The sequence below is a fragment of the Lycorma delicatula genome, chromosome 2, assembly GCF_047948215.1.
Source record: "Lycorma delicatula isolate Av1 chromosome 2, ASM4794821v1, whole genome shotgun sequence".
NCBI lineage: Eukaryota > Metazoa > Arthropoda > Insecta > Hemiptera > Fulgoridae > Lycorma > Lycorma delicatula.
In genome coordinates, this window is record NC_134456.1 from 140,372,093 (window position 1) to 140,399,724 (window position 27,632).

At 30.6% G+C, this 27,632-nt stretch overlaps 1 protein-coding gene across 10 annotated transcripts in view; it reads left to right on the top strand.

Annotated features, from left to right (window-relative positions):
* The window catches only part of Piezo (piezo type mechanosensitive ion channel component), a 481,248-nt gene that overhangs the window by 243,566 nt on the left and 210,050 nt on the right, over positions 1-27,632 (top strand). For all 10 annotated transcript variants that reach the window (XM_075356335.1, XM_075356333.1, XM_075356336.1 and 7 more), the window contains 8 exons: positions 3,460-3,586; positions 4,991-5,187; positions 6,296-6,444; positions 8,267-8,410; positions 8,940-9,097; positions 14,295-14,437; positions 21,973-22,155; positions 26,401-26,515. In XM_075356335.1, the coding sequence (XP_075212450.1) occupies positions 3,460-3,586; positions 4,991-5,187; positions 6,296-6,444; positions 8,267-8,410; positions 8,940-9,097; positions 14,295-14,437; positions 21,973-22,155; positions 26,401-26,515 (1,216 nt within the window). The remainder of the gene's footprint in view (positions 1-3,459; positions 3,587-4,990; positions 5,188-6,295; positions 6,445-8,266; positions 8,411-8,939; positions 9,098-14,294; positions 14,438-21,972; positions 22,156-26,400; positions 26,516-27,632) is intronic.

Below are 27,632 nucleotides of genomic sequence, written 5' to 3' on the forward strand. Positions count from 1 at the left end.
AAATAAATGTGGTAGACTACAAATAACATAGTTATGTTCCATTGATCTTGTGTCACAATGATGCTAATACTCTTAAGAGTAATTTCCAGACTTGTTAATTCTAAAATAACATTCATAATTTGCTGGTAAAATTAACTTTTTTTTTTAATTTGATGTAATATTGATCTGCAATTTTAATAACACCATATTTGTTTTATGACGAAAGTTTTTGCAAAACATGCATGTAGTAAAAGTTTAATCTGATTGGATTCTTGCATCCTTTATAAAACCTATAATTAAAATACTTTCTCTTTTTAAACTGCTCAAAATTATAAAAAATATTTCAATTACAATATGAGAAATTCTAGATTTCTCTAAGAGAAATTTTAGATTTCTCTAAGAAAAATCCTAGAGAACAATCTGATCTATAAAAATGTTCCAGTTTGTAATCCCATCTTTATGACATGAAAAAGTGAATATAATGTTTAGGATGAGAATTTTTAAGTTTTCTCCTAAATAACAACTTTAATAAAAGTCATATCAAGTCTCCACAAGTTATGCATCAAGTTAATGTATCCGGAACAAATAAAGAGAAATTTGTCCAGTGAACTGAACCTAAACAAACTTCACAACTTCAATTATTAACAAGTCATACCCCATTATCACCTCACTAGATCACATCTAACATTGTAATTCTAGTTCACAACTATAGATGTGAACTCAAATATAAACTCACTTGTGCTGACTGGTAAACTAAAAGTAATAACTGACTTAAAGACCAAAATAAAATTCTCATCATGGGATTGCAGGAAATAAGAAACACCGACCAGGATGCCATGGAATCTCAAGGATATAGGCTGTACAAAGGTATACCGGGGAAGTAATTGATGAAAAGAGTCCCACAGTTTTGAATAGGCTTCTTAGTCAGCCTCAAAATAATAAACTCCATACAAGAATTCAAGTCACAATCCCCAAGAATTTCAATATTCACCTAAAAGCACCTAATAAAATCTACACCATAATAAACACCCTCACCCCCAGTTATAATAAAAACAAATCTTCAAAAGACCATAAAGAAACAGAAAAATTCTGGGACCTACTTGACTAGACCATAAATAATATCTCCAAAAATCATGGTAAATAACTAATTGTAGACTTCAACATTCATCTAAGCAGAAAATAATATACTGTGACATCATCAGAAAATGGCTCATCCAAAAGAGAACAAATGAAAACTGACAGAATTATCAATCTCTGCAGAAACTGCAACCTAATCTCAAAATCCACATATTTCAAGAGGAAACCTCAAAAACTTAAAACCTAGAAACACCCCAACTATAATAAAAGAGATCGGCAACCAGATCATGTCTTCATGGACAAACACCACCACAAAGAGATCTAAAACGTGAAAGTACTCCAAGGAGTAAACACAGGCTCAGATCACTACATAGTCAAAATTAAATTAAATTAAATTCAATTCACTCCCCTAAGGAACTAACCAAGCCCCTAAAACTAAAAGAAGATAGACTCTTGCCAACTAATCAAGAATGAAAATTACCAAAAAGCAAATGAAAAAAGAATAATCGTGAATAAACTTGAAGATCTAGTCAACAACCTTAAACAAATCACAGTAGAAATGGTCCCAATAAAAACCCTAACCCTACTAATGAAAGATGAAAACTATAATCTGGCTTATAACAATAAAGACAATGTATAAATTCTAGCTAAATATTTCAATAAACTCCTAAATTGTGAAGAACTGAGAACTCCTAAATTTTGACACCAGCATTCCAATAACAACACCACCAGAAAACATCAACTCTCCCACAATAAAAGAAGTGTACCAAGCACTGGATGATGAAGAATTATAAAGCAGCAGAAGAATATTAAACCTTTTAGAGATCTGGAAACATGCAGGAAGACCAGCAAAAATAATCACCCTTCATTAACAGATTGCCAACATCTGGATCAAAAAAGAACTACCAGGACATAGGATGATAGCCCCGATACATCTGCTACACAAAAAAGCTGACAAAACAGACCCTAACAACTACAGGGATATCTCACTCCTAGACGTCATACAAAATTCTTTCAAGAATCATTTTAAACAGGATCGGTTTACAGCTCGAGAAAGAACTAGGAGAATACCAGGGAGTTTTCAGATCCTGGAGGAACTGTCCACACTACATCATGAGTCTCAAGCTAATAATGGATTACAACAGCAAAAGAAGCAGAGATATGGTGATAAGGTTTGTAGACTTCAAGAAAGCATATGATTGCATCCACAGAGAATCCCTACCAAAAATTCTAAGATGCCTTGGACAACATCCCAAATTAATAAACATGATAAATCTGACCCTCACAAACACTAAGTCAAAAGTGAAATTCAGAGGTGAACTCTCGGAACCTTTTGACGTAAGAACAGGATATCAAAGGCAATTGACTTTTACCATTACTACTCAGCTGTGCTCTGGAAGTGGTTATGAGCCCAAAAAATAAAAATAGTTCAAAAAATCAAAACAAACTGCCTTGATTTCACTGATAACTTGGCACGACTAGCAAACGAAGCTAAAACACAGATATTAGAACTTCAAAACATTGCAAATAAAGTTGGCCTTATCATTCCAAAAGATAGAAACTATGCCCCAAAAACCAAATACCTTTGAGAAATGATAACAGACAACCTAAATGAAAAAATCTCAATCCAAATAAGAACAAACAAACTAGCTGAAGCACAAAAATTAACCTGGTACATCTACACAAAAAATTGTCTATCCATGAATGCAAAAATAAGACACTACAATGCAGTTATAAAACTAGAAGCCAAATATGTAGCAGAAACACTCTTCCACCTAATTGAACAATATAAGACCGACAGACTTCAGAAAATCGAAAGAAGAATTGGAAAAACCTTCATCAGCAAAATGTACTAGAAAGACAGGCAGTAGTGGATCGTGCTCAACAAAGTCAAATACAATGAGTTAGAACCCATCACTGACACTGTGAATAAGAGGAGCCGAGGATTCTCTGGACACATCATGAGAATGCAAGATTTGAGATTTCTGAAACAGCTGGTAAAGTACAATTTTGACTTGAAAAACATCAAGACAGGATGCAAATGGATCAGAGAATAAGAGAAGATGTGAAGGAAATTGGCCTTACACCACAGAAAAGAAAAAATTAAACGAAAAAGTCAAGGTCAAAAACACTCATTTCACACTCACAAGAAAGAAACTCGCAACATGAACATTTTCAACACCAGTAAGGACACAGAGATCAGAATGTATATAAAAGTACTGGTAGGACTGCAAGGCCCAATCAATCCCTTGGAAGAGACTTGGATAATGGACTGACTAAAGTGATCTTCTGTGATCATAAAAGATGAAAAAAAAATAAAAAACCCTCAATTTATATTTTTAATTTTTCTGTTACTTAACTGAAATATTGTCATGTAAATTAATAATATTTACTTTTTTCCAGACTCTTTTTACATTAATGTTTTGGATGACTTTACGGCAATATAATCAAGAAAAATGGGAGGAACGTAATTCTTCGGCTCTTGCTGACATGGTAGCACCACTTCAATTAGGAATGGGAACTGCAACAAGTAGGTTTTATCTGATACCTGCTTGTACAAAACTGATATTAGTTTTTGCTTTTATAAAAATTGTTCTCCATTTGTGTATAAGCTATAGTGCTCGCTCTGTCTTGTAAATCTTTACTCTGTGTGGATCATTCATGGTTGTATATTCTTTCTGTCACCAAAAGAATTTTTTATTTCTTATAAAAAATCCTTTTGCTATTAAAATAATAATTCTCTTATTTATGGTATATAACTTATAATATTAACTCAGTGATAATATTTATTTATTTTTTTGTATTTTGCTAAATATTATGCTTTATGTTGTTTTTCTTTTATTTTTTGTTAATATTTTCATCTAAAAAGAAATATATAAACACAAGTATGTTTAATTAATAATCTTCTATTTGTTTGTGCTATTATAACTAAATTTTGAGTACATTAATTGTTATCATTTAACAGATAATAAAGGTAAAGCATATTTTCAATAGTTATGTACACACTGTCACAAACTACTGTAAATTAATAAATTCATATTATATCGTACATTTTACAAATTATACTATATCTCTTTGTTTATATATTGTTAAATTTCTGGATTATAATCAGTTTTCCATATGATATCAACAAACTTTGTTGTGTAAAAATCAAGTTTTCTGTTCATGAAAAAACTAGTGAATTTTTAGTTAAGAAATCATCAAAAATTAATCTTAACTGGTTATGGTAGTATATTTTGATACTAAATTCTAATAATATTATGTGAAATAAACCTTCAGCATAGTAAAATGGAAAACAACTCTTTGGCTGAGTAGGTAGTGTCTTGGCACTACCTGGGTTTGAATCCCGGTCAGGCACAGCATCTTTTCATATGCTACCAATTTCCATTGAGCTAATAACCATAGCTGTTGTTACCTGCTTTTTCATAACAAAAAAAAAAAAACACATTTAGAGCCAAGAAATTATATAACATTCTAAATTTTGTAGAAAACAGCAATGGAAAGAATACTGAGCAGATCTATTAGTTCCATTCAATTGCATTGCAATAAAATTGTGGAAGTTTGGCCAGTTCACTGACACAACTAAAGATAAACAGTTAAAGGAACAGTAATGTTACAAAAGTTTCATTAATAATAATATAAAACTAATTATATGCTTGCAAATATAGGAGGATATAGGAAGTTGACTAAACACAACTTACAATGTCTGAAATTTATAAGTAGTTTTTTCAAAAATCTTATTAATTTTTCTTCTTGGGATGTGATGAACTGTGGATAACTTACACTGCAGATTCTAGTATACAATAACAAAAATTGAAGATTTAAGAATAAACTATTTGGTTTGTTAAATTAATTTTTGAAATAAGTTGAAATATTCGTTTATAGTTTTAGATAATGTTGTTTATATCTTGTTAAAATGGAATTTTTTTTTCAGCTATGGGGACAGAAACTCAAACAAAAACAAGCCTGTTTATTCAGCGTATTGGAAAACAGGTCAGATTATTCCTTATAAAATACTGGATATGGGTTGTTGCAATTTTTCTGTTCTGGATTGGAATTAGTGGAGACCGCATGACAATATTTCGGATTGTGTACATGGCGCTTGCTCTTATTTTCATTCTCACCTTCCAGGTACTTTTTTAATATCTTTTTAATTCATTTCATTTTGTATGTTAAATTGTTTTAACTTTGTAGGAATAATTTAGCTAGTGGATTATTCTCATGTATTCACAGAAAACTACAATTTTTTTTAAATGCTTTATCACATCTTATTCAGCTTACCGCCGGATTTTTTTTTTGTTCTCTACAATATCCCAAAATTTTTCTTACTGCTGGGTACGTTTCTGCAAGCCAGTTACTGCTGGTACGTTTTGATATTATTCAAGATCTCAAATGTTTTCTTTTAATATGAGAATCATATGTTTTCTTTTAATAAGAACCGGATTCTTATTTCGATAGTTAAATAGTCATTAGTAAATTATTGGAGATTAGGAAACATAGATATAAAAGCAATTTAAAATTAATAATTTTTAATAAAAATCAAAAATAAAAATATTTATGAATCTGAAAAACTGTTTCTTTTCTTTATTTATTCATAAAACATATTTCTGCAGAAATAGGAAAAGCCTCAATTTATGAAACTCGTTCAAATGTTTTAATAAGCAAGTAAGGCTCAACTGCTATATTAAATAGAAAGAAAGATCTGTATTTATTTATAATTATATCTAATATATTTATATGGCAACAACAGGGTGACACCCAAAAACAGTTACTGATGTATGAATTCTGTAGTGTAAAAAACTCCTAACCTGACCAGAACCCAAACTCTGATCCTGTAATAAATAGCTAATTAAAATAAACTTTTAGTTTAAAAAAAATGTTCATAAACCACTTTCAAAAAAATTCAAATTTAATTCTCATTAGAATAGATGAGAAGGGAAATGGCTTTTCCCTGAATATATAATTTATTTTTAAAACTTTTTTTGGATGAATTTATTTTTTAAGTTCTTGTATCTACTTATTCTTTTATCTATTTACATAACCTTTTTTCTAATGATAGATGCTTACCAATGAAAATGTGCACAGTTTAAATTTTTATGTACAGTTTTAAAGCATTTTCTACTAACAAATTTATGTTCTACTACAATATATTGTAGTGTTACTAATATATGTATTGTTGTATATACTGAATTATGTTTTTTAGACAAAAGCTCTGATAATTCTATCGGTCTGTTCCTAGCTATCATGGACGTTATGGAGAAAGATGATGTATGGATTCTGGTTGACTGTTATTATTTATTCAATGCTGATTTTAGTATTAACTTATACATACCAGTTTGATAATTTTGAGAAATACTGGGAAGTGTATCTTCATATACCACTGCAATTGTATGTATTACTTAGACTTTTTTTTCTTCATACAATTAGAAATTATTTAACAGTATTGAATTGTTAAATTGATAAAGTTTTAATAAAGATCTGGTGGGTTTAAAACAGTTCATGAAAAATATCAAAATAAATATTACATTCGGATCTTATTTCAAATACTCTGGTAATGTTATAAATTCAGATGGCTATAATAAGTATGGAATACTTACAATTGTATGTAATAAAATCTACAGATTTTTTTTATATTTATTCTTATTTTTATGATTTTTTTTTATATCAGTTAACGAATACAGTGTTCCTTAATCAGTGGAGAGGTCTTGTGATCAGATTAAAGTATTTGTGTCTAAGTTCGATCATCACAATGCAAAATTATTATAAGATTTTAACAGCTAATTCATTGTACAGTAGTTTACTGAAGTATATCTTTTTCCATAGGATTTTACAAATATTTTATTAGTTTTTAGAAATATTCAATGCTAAATAAATGGTTTTGTTGACCTGGGATATTTAATTATACTTTATTTTACACAATCCACCTGTAAAATAATGAAACATCTTTTATATTAGCTTATATAAAATTGGAATGCATACAATCATAGGGCTATCCTCAATTTACAATCTTCTAAAACTATGTGGCTTAAAAAAAAGCCTGTTGGGACAGTAGTGCTTTATTAAATAAGTTGTCATATGATTAGTAATATTTTGAGCTGTGAAACAGAGAAAATATACAAAATTCTGTTTAAATATCAGAAATAGTGCACGTATACCTGGCAGGAGGTATATGGGGTAATTTTTTTATTTTAAACACTTATATTCAGGTAGGTAACTTCTGTTAATAATAAGAAAATTAGCATAGTAAGAGAACAGGGTTAAGAAGATTTTTGTATGATTGAGAATAATTTTGTATTAAGAGAACAGTTATTCACCAGATCCTATTAGAAGATATGGATAAGAAGTTCACTTCTTAATATGTGCTGTATCTTTGTCGGATTATCCAAGAAATGATGTACGCAGTACCCAAGTCACTGTCTTAGAAATAAGAATTCTTGAATTCAATTGTATTCAGGGAAGAAACTATTTTCATTCTTCCATTCTGTTCTTGCTAGATCTACTATTTGCTATAGTGAAGCAGAATGAATGTACATTGAATAAAATACAAATAATCTTGATTTAATTTGTTACTGTTTGATTCATGATATCTGTTCCATTAATTAGTTATCAAACTGAGTGTATTTGTTGTTTTACATATGTATTTGTTTAATTAAAATTTGTAATATGGAACTAAATACTCATATATTATGTTTTATGAATGTCTCAACTCATACATATGACTGCATTTCTTCTTATCTGATTTGTAACTAATGATTTCTTTATATTGAATTCGCAATGATTGGCTCTGCTTTCAGGTAAATTAATGTCTTGTAATAGTATAACATTTGCATTTTATCAAATATAATTAAAAAATATTGATTTTTATTGGAATTTATTGCTCAGTATTTGTGATTTTGCTGCTCAGTTTAAACATCAATTATTTGTGTTATTATTTATGAAGAGTGTTACTATTGAAACATATACATGTTTATCTTAGTATTACTTTAAGATTAAAGGAAAAATGAAGTGCTGCAAAATCACTAGCATTTTTAGAAAGAAGAAATTTATAAATGAATATAATTTTATTCATTATACTAAATTTGTATGAAATATTTTATAGGGAAAAAGTAACATTAACATATTTTAATTATTTCCTTTAATGAATAAATTAGAGCATTGTATTTTGTATAGGATATTAGTGGCTATGATTATTATTTTTGTGTTTTTTTAGACAACTAGATATTGGACTTGAGAGATTTGAAACCACTGAATTGTTTGTACGTCTTTTAACACCAACATTTTTTGTAATAATCACTGTAATCCAACTCTATTATTTCCATAAGGATTTTCTGGCAATTTCTGATATCAAAAGCAGGTAATAAATATTTTTATTTGTTTAATTCATTTACTGTAAGTTAAATTTTATTTAACTTTCTGATAATGATTCACTGCTAATCTTTTGCTCAGTCAGGTCCAGGATGTTTTTTTTTTTACAAAAAAGTTTAATGAAAATTTAGTTGGCTACAACAGTTAAATGATTAATTATTGTATAGGTATTCTGTTAGTAAAATTTTCTCTTTTGTTGGGAAGTAAAAACTGCATTAACAGTAGATCAGATATGCTTAAAACTTAAATATTTTCTATTGATCACTCAGAAACTTTGTTTTCACTGTTTTGGTTTGTATCTTTTAGTGGTGGTTACTATTAACATAAGTAAATTAAAACCATCTCAATCTGCTTCTTTTTTTATTATAAAAAAAGAATTGATATTGCTGTAAATCTTTATTAAAATACCAACTTTTAAAATTTAAATTTGATAAAATTATGTCTTTGTTGATCTAATTTTTTGTGACTTGAAATAATTACTTTTTTCTTTTTCAAGCTCCTGTGTTATTTTATTTCAGAGGTACTAGTTCTGTAAGACCATCAGTCAGAAGTTCTTCACTAAGGAGAAACAAATCTGATGGAAAAAAATATGACCCTAAAATGGAAATTGAGGTAGAAAATGAAGAAACTGCTAAAGAAGAACCTGGTGAAAGTAGTAAATTTTTAGGTTTTATTGGTAAGTATAATTTACAAAAATGAATGTAAAATCTGATCTTATCATACTATGATATCTGAAAAAAGACAGTATGTCAGAAATGAAGAAGAATAAAACAACAGGACACTGAGATTCTCTTCCTGTAGCACATCCTCAGTTACTTAACTCCTTTGTTTTATAGCAATCACTAACTACATGTATAAATACTTTTTCATAAATATTTTTTATTACATTTGTTTTTTCATTAACACCTGCTCTCATGAGTATATATCACAAAATTAGTTGTGATAGGGAATCAAACATCTTTGCAAATTTAACAAATATTACATGTATTTTTTGCTTTTTGTTTCCTCCCAAAATTTACATTCACAGTAGCAGATAAAGTAAAATTGACATCCTAAATATTTTGTCAAATATTTACAAGAAAACAATGCCCCAGTTACTACATGGTTTGTGAGACTTAACTTACTTGTTAGCATTTTTAATTTAATTTTTCCTCAGGGAAAATTGGGACTTTTCCTCTATCCTGTACAATCTTATATAAATAATATAGATAATTGAGTCCAATTTAGTAGAAGCATTTGGGATTTTAAATTTTCATCTATTTTATCAATATTTCATATCACATCTCTGCAAAATTTGTGCAATGTTTCTAGACCAATGATCAGGCATCAGCCTAGGCCTTTTTGACCGTGCCAGTGCTGGTGAAAACTGTATGAAAAAGATTATTACAGGATTTTATAATGAATTTATGGTATGATGTGGAAACCAAGATGCAATCAGTACAGTGTGTGGGAAAAGGATCACCCTGAGCAAAACAAGCCTATAAGTTGATGAAACCTGAAGGTGATGGTGGGTTCTTTTTATTGGAAAGGTTTTGTCCATTATGAATTCATTCCACATTGTCAGACAGTAAACAAGAAGTTCTACTTGAGAGTTTTAGAGCGTTTGAGGGATCTCTACACAGAAAGAGGCCTGAAGCTTTGTCAGTTGGATTTTACCCTATGACAAGATCCTCATGCATGAGTTCTTACCTGCCATTATGTGGCAAAAGATGAGACAGCCATTGTGCCTCACCACTTTAGTTTCCAAACTTGATCCCTGCAGACTTTCTTGTTTTCCAAACTGAAGGTAATATTAAAAGGATATCATTTTCATCCTTATAAACAAGACTGAAGAAAATGCAATACAGTAGCTGCACGCTACTGCGTGTAGCTACTGTATTGCAAATACTCCAAAAACAAACTCCAAAAATATACCCCAGAAATGTTTAAAAAAATGGAAGAAATGGAAATAGAAGAAATTGCCAACAAAGATAATTGTTGGCAAAAGCAGTTACCATTAGTGAGGTTACTTTGAAGGAGAGAAACTTATACATTATAACTATTTTAATAAAGTTTTTATTACCCAAGTTCGGTATTTTTTGAACATATCGTTTGTTATTGTAACTTGTCTAGCATAGTACTTTAATTTTAACTTCTAACATTCTATTCTCCAACTTAAAGAAGAGCATAATTCTTATATTTTCTGCTGACCTCCCTTTGGGATGCACCACCTGGAGATTTGATTATTTTACTTAAGAGGAAGCTCATACATACATTTAATAAAAGCTTATAGCATTTAATAGAAAAGAAAAGGAAAGACATTTTCTCTAAAATTTGTCAAATGTAGTTTTCCATTTCTTTTAGCCACACATTACTGAGAGCCTAAAATAGATAAGCTTTAAATTTGTTGTTTAGGCTCTATCAGTCATTATTATCTGGCACCTTCTGCAATGCTGAAAGGGCTGCTGCCACTTTTAAGAATTATTTCTTTGTCTGACCTCTCCATATTTACCTACTCATCATGGAACATGTACAATAATATAATCTTTCTGCTTCTCAAAGTAATGAGATCATAGAGCCTTATAACAATAGCAACAACAAGATCAGAAAGAATATGTTAATTTTCTCTAGCGTACAGTTATCTGAGTGCAATCATTTTTCAGTGATTATCATATCTCCTGTTTTATACCAGGAATTATAATTGCTTTTTGTGTTTCATCTGAGTGCAATCATTTTTCAGTGATTATCATATCTCCTGTTTTATACCAGGAATTATAATTGCTTTTTGTGTTTCAATCTGTCACTTTAAAATTTTTTTATTGTATACCTCTAAATGAGCCTTTACCAAAGTTGGAACAGTTTTAAAACTGTATCACTGGTTTAGAAGTAAATAAATCCTTATCTTTTCCTCGTAATGTTGCTACACAGTCTACAATTTCCATCCTGTGAATTGAGAATTTAGGTATAGGCAGTTGAGCTTGTCCCTGGGTTTTGAGTAGTGCAATGACCAACCATAAAAGGGGTGGTTGCAAATTGCTGGAGTATCAGAATAAGTAATGGACAAGGAGTATGGATTTTGAAGGGTGGTGGGATTTCAGGTGGCACTGAGATAGAATACCATAAGGACTGATAAGAGACCGTGATGAATGAATTTTAGCCAATTCCTGAATAAACCTCAGTTACTGGTGTCCACATTCTTCAAGTTATAAGTGTCCTTTCTAAAACTAGATGTAAAATATCTGTTGGATTGGCAGCCTAAATGGAATTTTATTGTGAATCTAAATCCAAATTACATTTTAACTAAAGAAAATAATTATTTCTTTAATTAAGAAAATAAATAAGTAAAAAAGTATGTAACATAATCAGAAAAATAATTTTCAACTTTGTTGCTAAGGATGGTTAAATTAATTGTGAGCTGTATGAAAATTTAAGAAAATCAGTTTCTTTTTGAAATGTGTTGTCTAGTTTTGGAGGGTTAGGGAAAGCGATTAATGATTTTTTTGTTACACTGTAGCATTAAGGAAGGTCCAGTGTAAATTACAGTGCAATTAGTTTATACTTTTTAGATACTTTTTTCTACAAATTTTTTAATTTAAATGAAGAAAGTTGATATCTTTCAGTTAGGTTTTTCTTCATTATTTTCAAAATTATTTAGAAGTAAAGGTTAATCTATTATTTACTAGAAAAAAAGTGAGCCTACAGCCTACCCCAAAAATGTTACATGGTTTATGTTTCATAACAAATGATTTTATTAAATGTTTTTGCCAATTGTAACTAAACAACATTCATGGACAAACAACAACAAAAACTTTTACAATGAAAGCTTTAAAATCCTGAACATTTTTAGCTGTTTCTTGAGGTGATTTTTTAACACAGCTCTAACCCCATTGTTCTCCTTTTTTGTCCCCAAAACACAAATATAATTTTAGATAAATTTCAATGTCAAGAAGTATAAATTGTTAGAACGAATGAATCATTTGTACGGTGTGTGCAGCTTCCATTGGTCCTCTCTGTGCCAATAGCAGCTAAAATAAAAATGTGAGTACATATGCAAACAAACCCATGCACCATCCTTTTTTAAGGAGACTAGTCGGTCAGGGCTCTGCCTTCTGGATCCCTGATGCAATCGAATCCTCAAGTTATTGAGAATATTAAGTATTTTACAGAAATATTTTAAGAAAAGAAATATTAGTATGTAGATAATATTTTTCTGAACATTTTGGTGTTTTTATTTTTAAAATAGGCTTAAGGAGTGAGTAGATATGTAGAATTAATAATTTTTAATAGAAAAATAATATTTAATGGTAGCCATACTGATAACAGGAAGTTGGCTGGGGACGCTGTCTTCATCGTTTACTCTTGTATGTGTTCATGTTAGGTTTGTGTTAGTTGCCCATCTGCTGCTATTGGTGCAGAGTGGACCACGTGATGCGCCGACCAGATGCATGCAAATGACTCCTTCCCGCTATATAATGAATCTTTTTTTACAGTGCTATTTTTTAGCAGTAGTTAATAAAATTAAATTAAGTAGTTAATAAAGCGATTATTAACTACTAATACCTTTCTTTTATTAATAAAATTAAATAAATAAATATAAATCAAAATAATATATGCTTAGAAATTAAATTAATTAACCCGTAAATTAATTAACAATGGACAATGAAAAAACCCTATAAAAAATAAATAAATAACACATCAGATACATTATTGCAACTTGATTTCCAATTAGTTACCTATTACAGTACATGTAGGCTACAACTTGATGTAGGCTTTTAAAATTAAATTAAAAATGAGGTTACTTTTGGTAATAAGTATTTATATTTATTTTGAAAAACAAGAATGACTTTTTGTATCATATATCTTCTTATTTTACATGTGTACTTTTTAACATTCACTAATTCAAAAAAGTAAGTGAATAAGAATCACGTTTTTCAATAGAATTCCTTTCTAATTTTATATCAAGGAACTACTGTTTCTGATAATATTAAGGTATGGAACCTTGTTGAGAATTTGCCAGAATATTCTCACCTTTTTTTTAAGTGAATGGTTTGATTTCTTGCCTTTCTTTACCAACCTCTATGATTGTGACTTAATTATAGAGTTCCTTATTTACATAATATTAAAAATGTAGAAATGAAAAATAATGTGTATTCAGTATAGAAAAGTAGTATACGAGTATTATTGTGTTATATATTTATAGAGTAATAAATATTCATTGAAACAAAAAAAAATGTTTTTATATAAAAAAACAATAATGAAAATATACTTTTATTACAGTACAATTAATCATTAATTATTTCTTTCAAGTTTAAAATAATTGAACATTTATTTTTGAAAAGTATTAGTTTTATGCTATTTTTATTTAAAGAGAAAAGAGTGTGTTATAGCGTTTAATTACTATTATGATATGTGTGTTATATACATTTGTAGTATAAGTACTTATTCTCTCAGTAAAAAACCTTCTCGAGCAGTGGTTACATGCTTGGCACAGTTGCTGTACTATAAACTTAAATGAATAATTTTAAATACTGGCAATCAACTGCACCTGGCATACGCATGCATTTTCGTGGTCATATGTTTTTTACATTAAAACTGTTTTATAGGATTACCTAAACTAGAAAATGCAAAAAACATTTTTGGCAGAGCAATATACATGCACGTACATACATACATGCATACCCACATACACACACACCCACACCCACACCCACACACACCCACCCACACACACACACACACACACACACACACACACACACACACACACACATACACAAATTGCATAGCGATGAAATAATGATCATTATTTTAATTTACTTTTTCTGTGCTTATAAAATGTATCATATATTTTTACTTTATAATATAACAGATGAATTCTTAAATATTATTTACAGATTTAGGCCATGGAGAATTGAAGAACTTAATAACCAAAGTTTGGAGTGGAATTGAATCTTTAATTGAATTAATATGGCTCTACCTTGAATTACATATGCTTAAGATTATCATGTTTGCCATCATGATGCTAGCAGTATATGATGTAAGCATCATATTTTTTTTTTTCAATTGTAAATTTATTTTTGTGCTAGTATTTATGCCTCCTATAAGTAAGTTTTTGGTATATGACAATGTCTTAGATACTGTATCTTTTACATGTAAAGATATATTACTATTTTTTATTTCCTAATAGATGGAAGCAGTTTGTAGATTTAGTTGAGCAGGTGAAAAGGTCACAAATTCTTAAATGTATCTTTAACTTTTGGTCAACTAATATCTATTGATGGAAGGTTTGGTAATTTTATCATGGGATTTTATTCTCAGTAGTCACTAGCCACAAATTATGTGAGTATCACATGGGATAAAAAAGATAGATGAAAACTTATCTTTTGAAAAAAAAAACTAGAAACAAGGAGACTGATTTTTGTTTTGCAGTCAGTAAATGATTATAGAAACAGAAATAGGACAACAGTCTCATGGAAGTGCTCATGGTGTGTGCCTTGTACGAGGCATATTCATAAAGTAAGGGCCGTTTGGTTATTAAAAAATATTAACTCATGAGAAAAGGTTTTTACGTACAGTTTTAGTTTACTATATATTTACTTCACTTTTCCACATAATTGCCATAAGCACTTTTCGTAATGCTGTACCAGTTTCTTTAACCCCTCTGTATAGAAGTTCGCCACCTGGGAATTGAACCTGTTGACAATGATGGTCTTGAGTTCCTCATTGTTTTCAAATCGTTGTCCACCAAACCACTTTTTCAAATACAAGAAGAGGAAGTAGTTGTAAGGTCAGGACTATATATGGAGGGTGGTCAAAAAGTTCGTAATGAAAATCTTGAATCTTCTTCTCGGTTAAGGCAGTGGTGAGGATGTGTGTTGTCATGAAGGAGGATTACACCGGATGACAGTTTTCCTTGTTATCGATTTTGGATCGCCGTCTCAGTTTCGTGAGGATTTTGCAGTACACATCAACTGTAATTGTTGATCCATGTTCCTTAAAATCGACCAAAATGACATCCTTTTCAGGCATCATTTTGGTTGATTTCAACAAAAAATGGTAGCCATAATTTTTCAACTCGATTATGGAGATTGGTTAAACTTTATTGATTTTGGGAACGTGATTGGCACCACTGCATTGACTGTTTTGATTCTGTGTTGGTATAGGATATCCACGTCTCTTCATTCATAACTATGTGGGAAAACAAATCACCTCAATCTTGTCGATAGCGGTCCAAAAACGCTCATTAAATGCACATTCTTTGCTCTTTGTATTGGTCACTGAGGAATTTTGGTACCCACCTTGCACACAATTTGTGGTATCTGAACTTTTCTTGACAATCGTGTAGATAGAGGTGTGTCCAAAATGCGAAATTTATCAATCAGAGCACTGATTGGCAATCACTGATCACATCACAGTTTTGGGTTCACTTAATTTCATTAGTTTGAATACTGGCCTGCCACTCTGTTCGTCGCCATTTTTAAAGTCTCAACATCATTGTCTAACCACTTCTTCACTCATTACTGTAGGTCCATACACTAAGCATAACTCTTGATGAATTTCAGCAGCTGAAGATCCTTTTGCACACAAAAATTGAATCACAACTGGAGGGAGAAACGGATGTCACGGACATTGCAACCTGCATTCGCTGGCAGGCAAATGACTACTGCACCAAAACAATAACTGCAGTGGCTTCATAAATAGCCGATAGATGGCCCTGTATGTGTGAAACTGTGTTCAGACCTGCTAATATTTAAATATAAGCTGGTGGCCCATACTTTATGAATATTCCTTGTATATTGTATTTAAATTTACGAGGTGTGATAAAAAAATACGGTGAATAATTTTTTATTAAAAAAAGTAATAAGGTTACATAGAATTCGATTTTAATCTCCTTCAAAGTACTGTCCTTGGCTAGCAATGCACTTATCCCAACGTTGACTCCATGACTGGAGGCATTTCTGGAAGGCGTCTTTCGGAAGGGTTTTCAGCTGCTCGGTTGTGGCCCTCTCAATGTCAGCAATGGTGTCAAAACGTTTTCCTTTAAGCACAGTTAATTTTTGGGAAGAGCCAAAAGTCGCATGGTGCTAAATCCGGTGAGTATGGCGGATGTGGACAGACAGGAACACTTTTTTTGGCCAAAAACTCACAAATGAGAAGCGAGGTGTGACACGGCGCGTTGTCATGGTGAAGAAGAAAGCCATTGGTCCATTTTTCTGGTCGCTTTCTTCGTACTTCGTTAAAAGTTAAAATGCTTTGAACGGATCCGTAGGAGATGTTAAGGTCTTCCGATAGCTCTCGAATAGTCATTCGCCTGTTTGAACGAACCATTGTTTCCACTTTTTGCACATTTTCAACTGTTTTTGAGGTTACTGGACGTCCCGCACGCTGCTCGTCTTCAACAGATTCATTTCCGTTTTTAAATCGGTCATACCACTTGTACACATTTTTCAAAGTTACCACATTATCGCCATACACCGATTCTAACATTTCATGAGCTTCTTTGGCACTCTTTTGCAACTTAAAACAAAACTTAATGTTAATGCGTTGTTCAAAATCCATGTTGCGCGACAGACACGATAAACACAACCTCACTTTAGCGGCTCTGGCAGCTGACTGGCAAGCTCGAACGTGTTACAACTTGTTCCTGCCTGTCTCAGTTGATCATGCTATTGGACAAATTACAGCGTATGGATGTAGCGTCGGCAGTTGTCGCTATAAAAATTCATTCACCGTATTTTTTGATCACACCTCGTATTTATTTATATATTCATTCATTTTAGAAATGATAATCGTTTTTTACTAAAATGGTGTACCTTTTTACCATTAAAATAAAATTAGAAAAAAAAATTAATTAATATACCAGTAGTAGATATTGTTTATAGATTTAACGAAATAGTGTATTTTTTTGTATAGTTTTTTTTTTTTAAATAACCTTTTACTCCTATGTAATGAACCATAAAGAAACATTACTATAAATATTTATGAAAATAGTTTTACTCCAGTACAATTACAGGGTGTACAAAAAAGAATATAATGTTTTAAATGCTATTTAATATCTATGTTAAAAGCTATTTAATATGTCTTAACTTTGACTTTCAATATTGAATCACAAATAAAAATGAAAAGTAACTCTTACAGTCTTCCCTACAAATAATGTGAACATCTTTTGTCATGCAGCACACATCTAATCGATAGGAGAAAGTGTTCCAGCACGTGTGGAATTATAGAAGTGACAGCTGCTTCAATCCTGTGTCTCAAATGAGGTAGATCAGTAGGTAGCAGAGGCGCATACATCAAATCCTTTGTAAAACCCCAGAGGGAAAAAATCGCATGGAATTAGATTCGTGTCATTGGAGGTTAACACAAACAAGCTCGGATCATATCATCGGGTCCATGTCAACCAAGCAGTGATTGGGGAAAATGTCATTCAACCAATCACATATAGAGTTATGCCAATTAGAAGGTGCACCGTCTTGTTGCCAAAACAATTCTCTGGTCCATCTTGCAATTGAGGAAAATGTCATGCATCCGCCATATCCTAATAAGCAGTTTTGTTACTCTTGCTTCAGCAGAAAGAAGCTTGTAATCTTGTTATCAGGATATGCACAGCAAACATTTAATTTTGGGAAGTTGCTTTCAGATTGTAAGAGTTTGTGGGGATTTTGTGACTCCTAGATATAGGCATTATGTATGTTAACTTTTCTACCAAGATGTTGACTCATCACTAAATACAATGATTGAGAAAGCCATTATCTTCGTGCTTCAATATTTTGATCATGAAGTCGGCATGAACAGCATAGTCAGTGGGCTTTAAAGCCTGTATCAGTTGTAAACAGTATGGAAACATATGTAAGCGTTTCTTTAAAAATTCCATAATGTCATTAAAGGCATTGCATGTTTGCAGCTTGCCTTCCTAATAAGCTTTGCTGAACTATGTAGGAAAGACTCCCAGGCATTATCCTTAGAGACTATTGGTTGTACTCGCTCCTTTACACAAACATTTGGTCATTTCAAACCAATTATACCATTGATAAATGTTATTATATTTGGAAGATCACAATTAAACTTTCTATGAAATGCATATTGAATTGTAAAAACAGATTCACATTCAGCAAACTGCAAACCACAGAAGGTGTTTTCAGGAGTCACTATCTTTACTAGTGGAGTTGTCGGGTATAAAGATAGGGAATCAATCTGTGACCATGCGTGAAACTAAAACTTTGTTTTTTGCTCTTTAATTCTAGTGTAACTATTTCTGTACACATTATTATTATTCTAATTACACCTTATCCAAGATATATTATAACAAATTAAAACCCTAATAATCTTTATAATCTTAATATTTTCCAGTATTTGTAAGCTGCAAGTAAACATAGCCAATATTTTAAGATATAATTTTTAAAAAGAGCATAAAAATAAAAGGGATATCCCTCATTTTCATAAAGGGTATTATTTTGTAACATGGTTTTGACTTTTATTCTATGTTAAAAAATTGTAAAAGAATATTTTTAATAGTATTTGTTATATATTTTAGGCTTTACTATGGTAAAAGTTATAACTTGATTAATGACTAAAACTAGTTGAAAAGCACTACATCAAGTATTTATAAACCATTTAATGACTTTATATAAATCACTTCCCTGTCTATACTGCTGATCCTTGCCAGGTATTCCTAAATGGTAAGGTCAAGGAACCATAGGAAGACCCTTAAAGCATCATAACAAAGTTCAAAATTAATAAATAAAAATTAGAAGTAGTTTTGGTTTAATTAATGTATAAAATAATGAAATACGAGGGTTGTCTGAAAAGTTTTGAGCCTTAGCATAAAGATGGCAGCACTTGTCAACAAAAGTTAGGGAATGTATTCGTGCATTCGTTAAAAGGCAGTGGCTAAAATTTCAGCCATTTTGGACGCTCTGTTATGTTTTGATAATCATTTGAGTAAGTCATTGTGAGTGTTTTTGTGAAAATGTAAAAACTTGAATATCTTGCCATGATTAAATACGTGCATTTTAAAAGTAATACGCCTACACAAATTAAAACTGAGTTGGACACTGTTTAGAGGGACTTTGTCCCATCATTTGCCACCGTGAAAAGATTGGCAGCTGAATTTAAAATGGTCTTACCAGCTTGGTGTATGATGAGCATTCTGGATGGCCAAAAACTGCAACCACCACAGATATCATCGAAAAAGATCACCAAATGGTACTGGACGACTGACAAATTAAGGTTAGAGAGGTAGCAGAGGCTATGGGCATATCAAAAGAACTTGTTTGTCATATACCAGGTGTGTAAATATGAAACCGGAATTTTTGTATAGAAAATACACATTTATTGTATGAAAATGATAAAAAATATTTTATTCAAAATATTGTCCATCACTAGCTATACATTTTTCCCATCTCTCTTGACAATTTATGAATGCCACGCCTAAAAAACTGTTGCTCTTTTGAGGCAAACCATTCATCAAGCCATTTTGATAAGAAGTGAAGCACTGCTCAGCAAGTGTGTGTTCCATCGATGCAAATAAATAATAGTTGGATGGAGCTAAGTCTGTTGAGTAAGCCGCAAGCGAAAGTATTTTCCAACTGAACGCCTCAATCGTTTCCTTGACCGGTTTTGCTGTGTGTTTGATGGTGCATTATCATGAAGCAAAATCACTTTGTGTTGTCTTTTTTTATTTCTGGTCATTTTGCATGCAATGCTTGATTCGAGTTGATCATTTGTTGTCAGTAGTGTTCATTATTAGTGGTTTCGCCAGGTTTTAGCAAGTCATAATAGATCACACCTTTTTGATTCCACCAAACACAGATCATTGTATTCTTTCCATAGCGATTTGGTCATGAAATCAATGTCGATGGTTCACCTGGAGTTACCCATGATCTTTTACGCTTAGGATTCTCAAAAATATCCGCTTTTCATCACCTGTCACAATTTGATGGAGAAATGACTTTCTTTTGTACCTGGCGAGCAGCATTTCACAAGTGGTTTTTTGGTTTTCTTGCTGTCTTTTGTTCAGTTCATGTGGAACCCATTTTCCCATCTTCTGGATCTTACCTGTGGCTTTTAAATATATGGAGACAGCTTCTCATGTTAAATTTAATTGATCCGCGAGTTTTTGCATTTAGTGTCATCCTCATTCAACAATGCTTGCAATTCGCAGTCGTCAAACTTTTTCGGTGGTCTTCCACGTTCTTTGTTTCTCACGTCATAATCGCCACTTTCAAATTTTTTTTAAACCACTCAAAGCACTGTGATTTACCAAGAGCATGCTCACTATAAGCTTTGACAAGCGTTCGATGCGATGTTGCAGCAGTTTTCTTTAAATGGTAACAGAAAATCAATGGGGTTCGCAAATCATAGTATATAGGTACTAAATTCAACATGTTGAACGCTAATTAAAACTATGCTGTTGTATGAAACTTATATTGTTACGAGTTGAAAATCTTTCTCAGCTGTCAAAAAAGAAGATGGTGTCAATGATGTGGTTTACGGTAACTACATTACAGCCAGGGCCACCTATGGGAAAATTCCGGTTTCATATTTACACACCTGGTATTAACTGAAGAATTGGATATGCATAAGCTACTCGCTGTTGGGTGCCAACAATTGTCAAAACAGTGCACTGCAAAGGGTGAACCTGCTCTGAAAAAGGCGAAGATAGTTCCATCGGCCAGGAAGGTGATGGTGACTGTTATTTGGGATAGTAATGGAATTTTGTGTATTGATTATCTTCAAAAAGGTAAAACAATAACAGGACAATATTACACATTATTACTTGACAAGTTGAAGACAGATTGCAAAAAAAATCCACATTTGAAGAAGAAAAAAGTGCTTTTACATCAGGACAGTATGCCTGCTCACACTTTGACAGTCGTCATGGCTGAAATTCACGAATTGCATTTTGAATTGGTTGACCACCCACTGTATTCACTAGATCTGGCCCCAAGCGACTAATATATAAGGTGATTATATATTCTGAGACCTTGTTCTGACATTTTGAATGACAATAATTTATTAAAATGTAATGTAAAATAGTATGATTTGATTACACTGCATCTCCACCTTGTACTGCTAAATTATTAATAATTAGCCTTATAAAATCTGATGAAACTATAAATCAGTAGAACTCACAAACAGCAAATTTTAGACTTTTATAAAAGAGATCAAGTTTTGGTTGGAATAATCTTAAATTTTATTTTTTAGTTACTAGATATTTATTTGTTATAGCAGAATTAACAGCTGTGATAGTTGAAATGTCATCAAACCACAAGATTACTGATTCAGTTGCCTGAAAGGATTGTATAAGGCAACCAATTGATTAGTTAACTTATACTCTTATAGCTGTTGTTTTCTTTACTGTTTTAATTAAGAATTTTACATTTGTTTGCATCGACTAAAATAATGCAATTCTGATTGAATGTTTTAGTTAATTTATATTTTTGATGGTTTGATTTTCAGATTACTGCAATAGTAAATAATTACAATAATTATAATATTCCAGTTGTTAATGATAGTATCAATACTAGTTTAATTTAAATTCAAATTTTTGTATTTTGAACTCATTAACAGGTTTGCGCCATGCACTTCATTCTTGTCCTCTTGACAGTAATTGCATTAACATTTGGATCCAATGTTCAGACTCTGTCAGCCCATATTTCATCTGTTTTAGTATCTATTCTGTTACTTGCCAAAATGGTTTATCAAATTGAATATATTGACCACAGCCGCTGGGATGTTTCTTGTAATACTACTGTAAGTATGTAATTTTAAATCTGTTTAGAAAATAGCTGCATTAGTATTACAAATTTTTATAATAATTTTTAGGTGAATATGTATTATTACACACTTATTGCAGTGTTATAACTATTGTGAAATGTATTTGTTGTAATGTATCTTAATAGTTGGAATTTTTTTTATATTTAAAGTTGCAGAATACAAATTAAGTGAACTATCAGCAATATAATAATATAAGTAAAAAATTAAAGAGTATTGCACGGAAAGTAAATTATTGTTCTTAAAAATGATTATTTATTTTAATCTAATAATAATGCTAGATGATTTTTTTTTTTAGATTAAATAGAAATAAAAATAATTATTCTAATGGAAATACAAATTTGGTTGATAAAAAATATCTTTTAATAATAGGAAGTTGTTATAGAGTCTAAAATTTTTGTAACATTATTATATGTAACTTTAAATCATTCAGTTTAAATGTATTCAAACAGAAACTTTGTTAAGTAGATAATATAGATACAGTTAATTGACATAACAATATAAATAATATAGAATAAATAACTAATAATATTAAAAAAAACCTATATGAGGGTGAAAACTATAAAATTATGTTATAATGTAAACAAATTACATACAAAATATAAAAAAAAAAAAATAATTTTTATACATGAATTAAAATTTAAATAATAATAATAATAATATATAAATGGAGATTTTATAAAATTAGAATATTAATTCAGGTTAAAATCAAATTCAAGACGGTGACAGAGCCAAACAGTGTCAGTACTGTTAAGTGAGTAGCATATCTGTGCACTGTGATTTTGCTTATTACATAAGCAGAAGCACTTTTGTGAACTTAATTCGCATCATCAGCTGCATTACATTAATATGTACGAAGGTTATTTTTTTTTCAAGGTTCGATCGGTTGTAAAAATCGGATGAACCTTTGCGCATATATGTTGCGCAGCGTCTCTAGTATGGCCTTCAATCACGCCACATCACTTTGTTTAGTTCTGAACATGCAGTTAGCACGTAAACATGTCTACAACAATAGCATCTCCCGCCAAGTGTGAAGTGCGTGCGGTAATTCGATTTCTTCAGGCTGAGGGGTGTAATGCAGCTGAAATTCATAGATGATTAAGTAAAGTGTACGGTGAAACTTCAATGAGTGACAGCAAAGTGCGACAATGGTGCAAGAACTTTAATGCAGGACGTACAGATGTTCATGATGCAGGCGGTCAGGGAAGGAAGCGAGTGTCAACCTATGATCTCGTTGAGCGAGTGGATGAGGCAATTCGAGAAAATCGTCAGTTCACAATTTCTGTATTGAGTGATTCATTTCCTGAAATTTCAAGGTCAGCTCTCTACACCATTGTGAGTGAGAGACTTCAATACCGCAAACTGTGTGTGAGATGGGTTCCCAAGATGCTGTCCGACCATCACAAAACAATGAGAATGGACGCCTCCCTAACGTTTCTCCAGCGTTACCACAATGAATGAGAAGATTTTTTGAACAAAATTGTCACAGGGGATGAGACATGGGTTCATTTAGAAACTGAAGAAACAAAAGAACAATCCAAACAGTAGATGCATTCTCATTCTCCCAGTAAACCAAAGAAGTTCAAGTGAACCTTCTCCAACAGAAAGCCCGGACTTGGCTCCATCTGATTTTCACCTCTGCTCACATGAAACGCTGGCTAGGAGGACAACATTTTGGCACAGACATCGAGCTACAGACTAGCGTAGAAACATGGCTGAAAACACAGGCGGCTCCTTTCTATGATGAGGGTATTGGAAAGTTGGTACCACGCTACGACAAATGTCTAAATTGGAGTGGTGACTATGTCGAGAAATAGCGTAACTATGTAAGTACTTGTTACCAATAAAACATTTTTTATTTTCACTGTGGTTGTAATTTTGTGACCAATCGGACCTTGAAAAAAAATAACCCTCGTATATTACAAAAAACATCATAAACTCGCAATATTCAATATCATATCACTTATTCATTTATATTTTTCGTTAAAATTAAAATGTAAAAATTTTTTTACACATGAACCGTGTGATGGCAATATAAACGGATAAATTAAAATTAAATAAAAATGAAAAACTTCTAAAGTAAAATTATATGCTAGCCGATTCACTGAATTTACTTTACTAACCAGTTAGAAGATCAGTTACTCAACAATATTATCAAAACATATAGTGGTTCTATCTACTGCAGCCTTTATAATACCATCATCAAATGATCTGATATATTAAAAAAAACCCAGCTTACCTTTTTATAACTTCTAAATGTTCCATGAATCTGGTTTTGAAAGATCTAGTGGTCTTACCAATATAAATATGGTCACAAACATTACATTCAATTTTATAAATACCATTCAAATTGTACACGTAAGAAGGATTATTATGTTTATTACTTATTAGGTATTTTATTATGTGGTTATTCATCTGGTATTATAATTTTACTTTACTTAAATTTTTTGATTTTACTTCAGATTTTAATTTTTTTTTTTTTTTATTCAATTTTAATTTGTTTGGTTTATGTTGACATATTGTTCACACGTGTAAAAATGTTTTTACATTTAAAAATTTTTAATTAATTTTAAATTAATTGTAATATCAATTTTAATTAATTAATATTTATAATTTTTGTATTTTACATCTTGTTTGATTCTTTAATTTTAAATTTTGTATAAGCTTTTAAAGTATGATAAAGTAAATTTAAATTTAAATTAAAAGATTTTAATAAGATGTATTATTGTAAAAAAATGTTTAACATAAAATATAAATGGATAAGGGGTATGATAGTGTATTGCGAGTTTATGATGTTATTTTGAAATATGTTCGCGCATGCGTGTGTCTTTGTGTAATGCAGCTGATGATGTAAATTAAGTTCACAAAAGCGCCTCTTATGTAATGAAATAAGATAAGTAATGCTATTTCAATTATTCTGTACTTGGGTTGATCTATTAAATATAAATTAATTTGTATTGGTACAGAGGATTATGGTTCATAAAAGAATTGATTTTAAGAAAATGATATATATTTACATATTTCTATTATATGTAAATTAAATTCTGTTAATAGAGTTTCAAATAAAATTTAACAGTACAGAGGTATTAGAAATAAATATGAATCTTAAAAAGATTAATTTCTGCACACATATATATATATATATGTATATGTATGTATATAAGTATACACATATACTGAGTGATTAAAAAGGACTTAATAAACTTTGAAGATGTATAGAAGTTTATTCAAAATAATTACAGAATTGGTTGAGATGTCATTTTGCAGCTAAATATGTAGAAAAAAACTTACTTTTAAAAAAAAATAAAAGTCAGTTTTTAATGTAAATACCATTGATAATAAAGTGGACATCTACTTGAAACTAATTTCTTTCCAAACTTATTCATCAATTTAGTGTCGCTTCTGAAACTGAAACAGTTTTATTTCAAGCCACCAAAAATTTGTTGCATCAGTAGTTTCTTGCACAATGGTATATCTGCGTGGTTACAAGTGCAAATGCTTATTTAACATATGCAGAATGAATTGTATGTGGAACATCTGTGTCACACCAATCATATCATATTGATTTATGAGGATTACACTCAGAACTCTCTCTCCTGTTTCACAGTGGCAACGTAAGAATGCAAGTGTCACTTGTTAATGTTTCATGTCGATCACAACATTTGGTCTCAAAGTCTGGTGCCAAGGATAATTATTAGGTCTGCTGAGAGGATTGTTAACTTACTGTGAAAGTTACATTGACTGTAGTTGAAAATTTCATGAGTTCAAAACACTTTCAGCATGCTGAGGACTAATGAAAGTAGTGATTTTTCTAGCTGAACTGAACTGGTGCCGTTAGTGTTTAGAATGAAATCTTGCTTTAGCATTATACAAGTCAAAGCTTGTATGTATTGCTAAAAATTTTCACCTACATCTATCAAAGATTGTTCTGAGTAATCTGTTGTAAGAATATTATATTCTAAACTTTATGGCTCCTACTAGGCTTGACAGAAACAGACAGAAATACCTATTAATGTGATACCAATCCCACTTTCATATTTGTAGACATAACTGTGAATGTAGTGAGTGAGGGATATTTGGTAAGTAAATCATAATTGATTTCTGCTTAAGTGGTTCATAAATAATTAATAATTGCCAGTAATGTAAACAGTTCACTATAAGATTTAACTATTATTAAAATAGAATAAAAAACAAAATCACTTTTAATTAATTTTTTTTTTTTAGGGCAATGAAACGCAAGGAAATAATACTAATGTTGAATTTAATTCTGCTAGCTGGCTTGGTTTTGAAAAAACATCTGCAAATACTAGCTTGTTAAAACTTCTTAGAGGATATATAGGTAAGGTAATTACCATTATTAGGTAAACATTATATTCACTTAATTGGCAAATTTCAGTTTATTCTTATGCAGTGGTTGTCAGGCAACTTATTGAACTTTAGTTCAATAGATCTTTCTTTAGTATTCTTAATTGTAGATGAAATTTATAAATACACTAAATTTGACTGAAGCAATACATTAGTTCACTCAAATACATTATTAGATCATATAAGAAAATGCTATCCTAACTACAAATTGGGTGCAATTGGTAAAAGATTGCATGCAAATAATGAAATCACACCTATAAAGGAGGTGTACTGATAAAGGAGCTGTATACTAGCTCCAAAATGATAGATATTTTCCATACACTTAGAAATCAGGTTATTTAATTAATTTATTATATTTTTTAAATAGCTTTTTTGTTTTTAAAAATAGATTTTTAAACTTTAACCAGATTTTACTTCTCAGAAAAAAAATTAACATAAGGCTTTAATTATGTTTATTTATTATAATTAATTGTGAAATATCCCAGCATTTTAAATCAGTTTTTGTATTTGCTATAAAATCATTCCCTTATTCTAAAGAGTAAAAAAAAGTAACCTAATAAAGAAATGTTATGTTTAGTACTATAAATTAATTTACTACTTTAATATTGTTCCATGTAATATTGTTGTAAGCATTTTTCTGAGCTCAGTAATACACAGATTACTCTATTTTTATCTATTTACATAATGTTTACTTTATGAATTTTTTCAAATATAACAATGGAAGAGTAAAAACTTTTTTACCTGTATGAAATCTAATTTGTGAAAAGTTAGTGTTTTGTGATAAATTATATTAATGAATAAAAACTACATCAGATGTTTAGTGATAAATATTACATAATTTCAAATAAATGCCATTGTTACCTTAATAATAATGAAATAGTGAGTATTCCAAGAATCACAATATATGTATATATATATTCTTTACATTGCATGATTTAAAATTATTTTACTGCCACTGGGTCAGTCAAATATAAAATGAATTTTTGTTTTTAACATTTATTAGTACAGAATAAAAATAGATAACATATTTATCGCTTTTCTATATTGTCTTCCTTAAATTGTACACAGTGTGGGAAGCTTGTGGAGCCCAT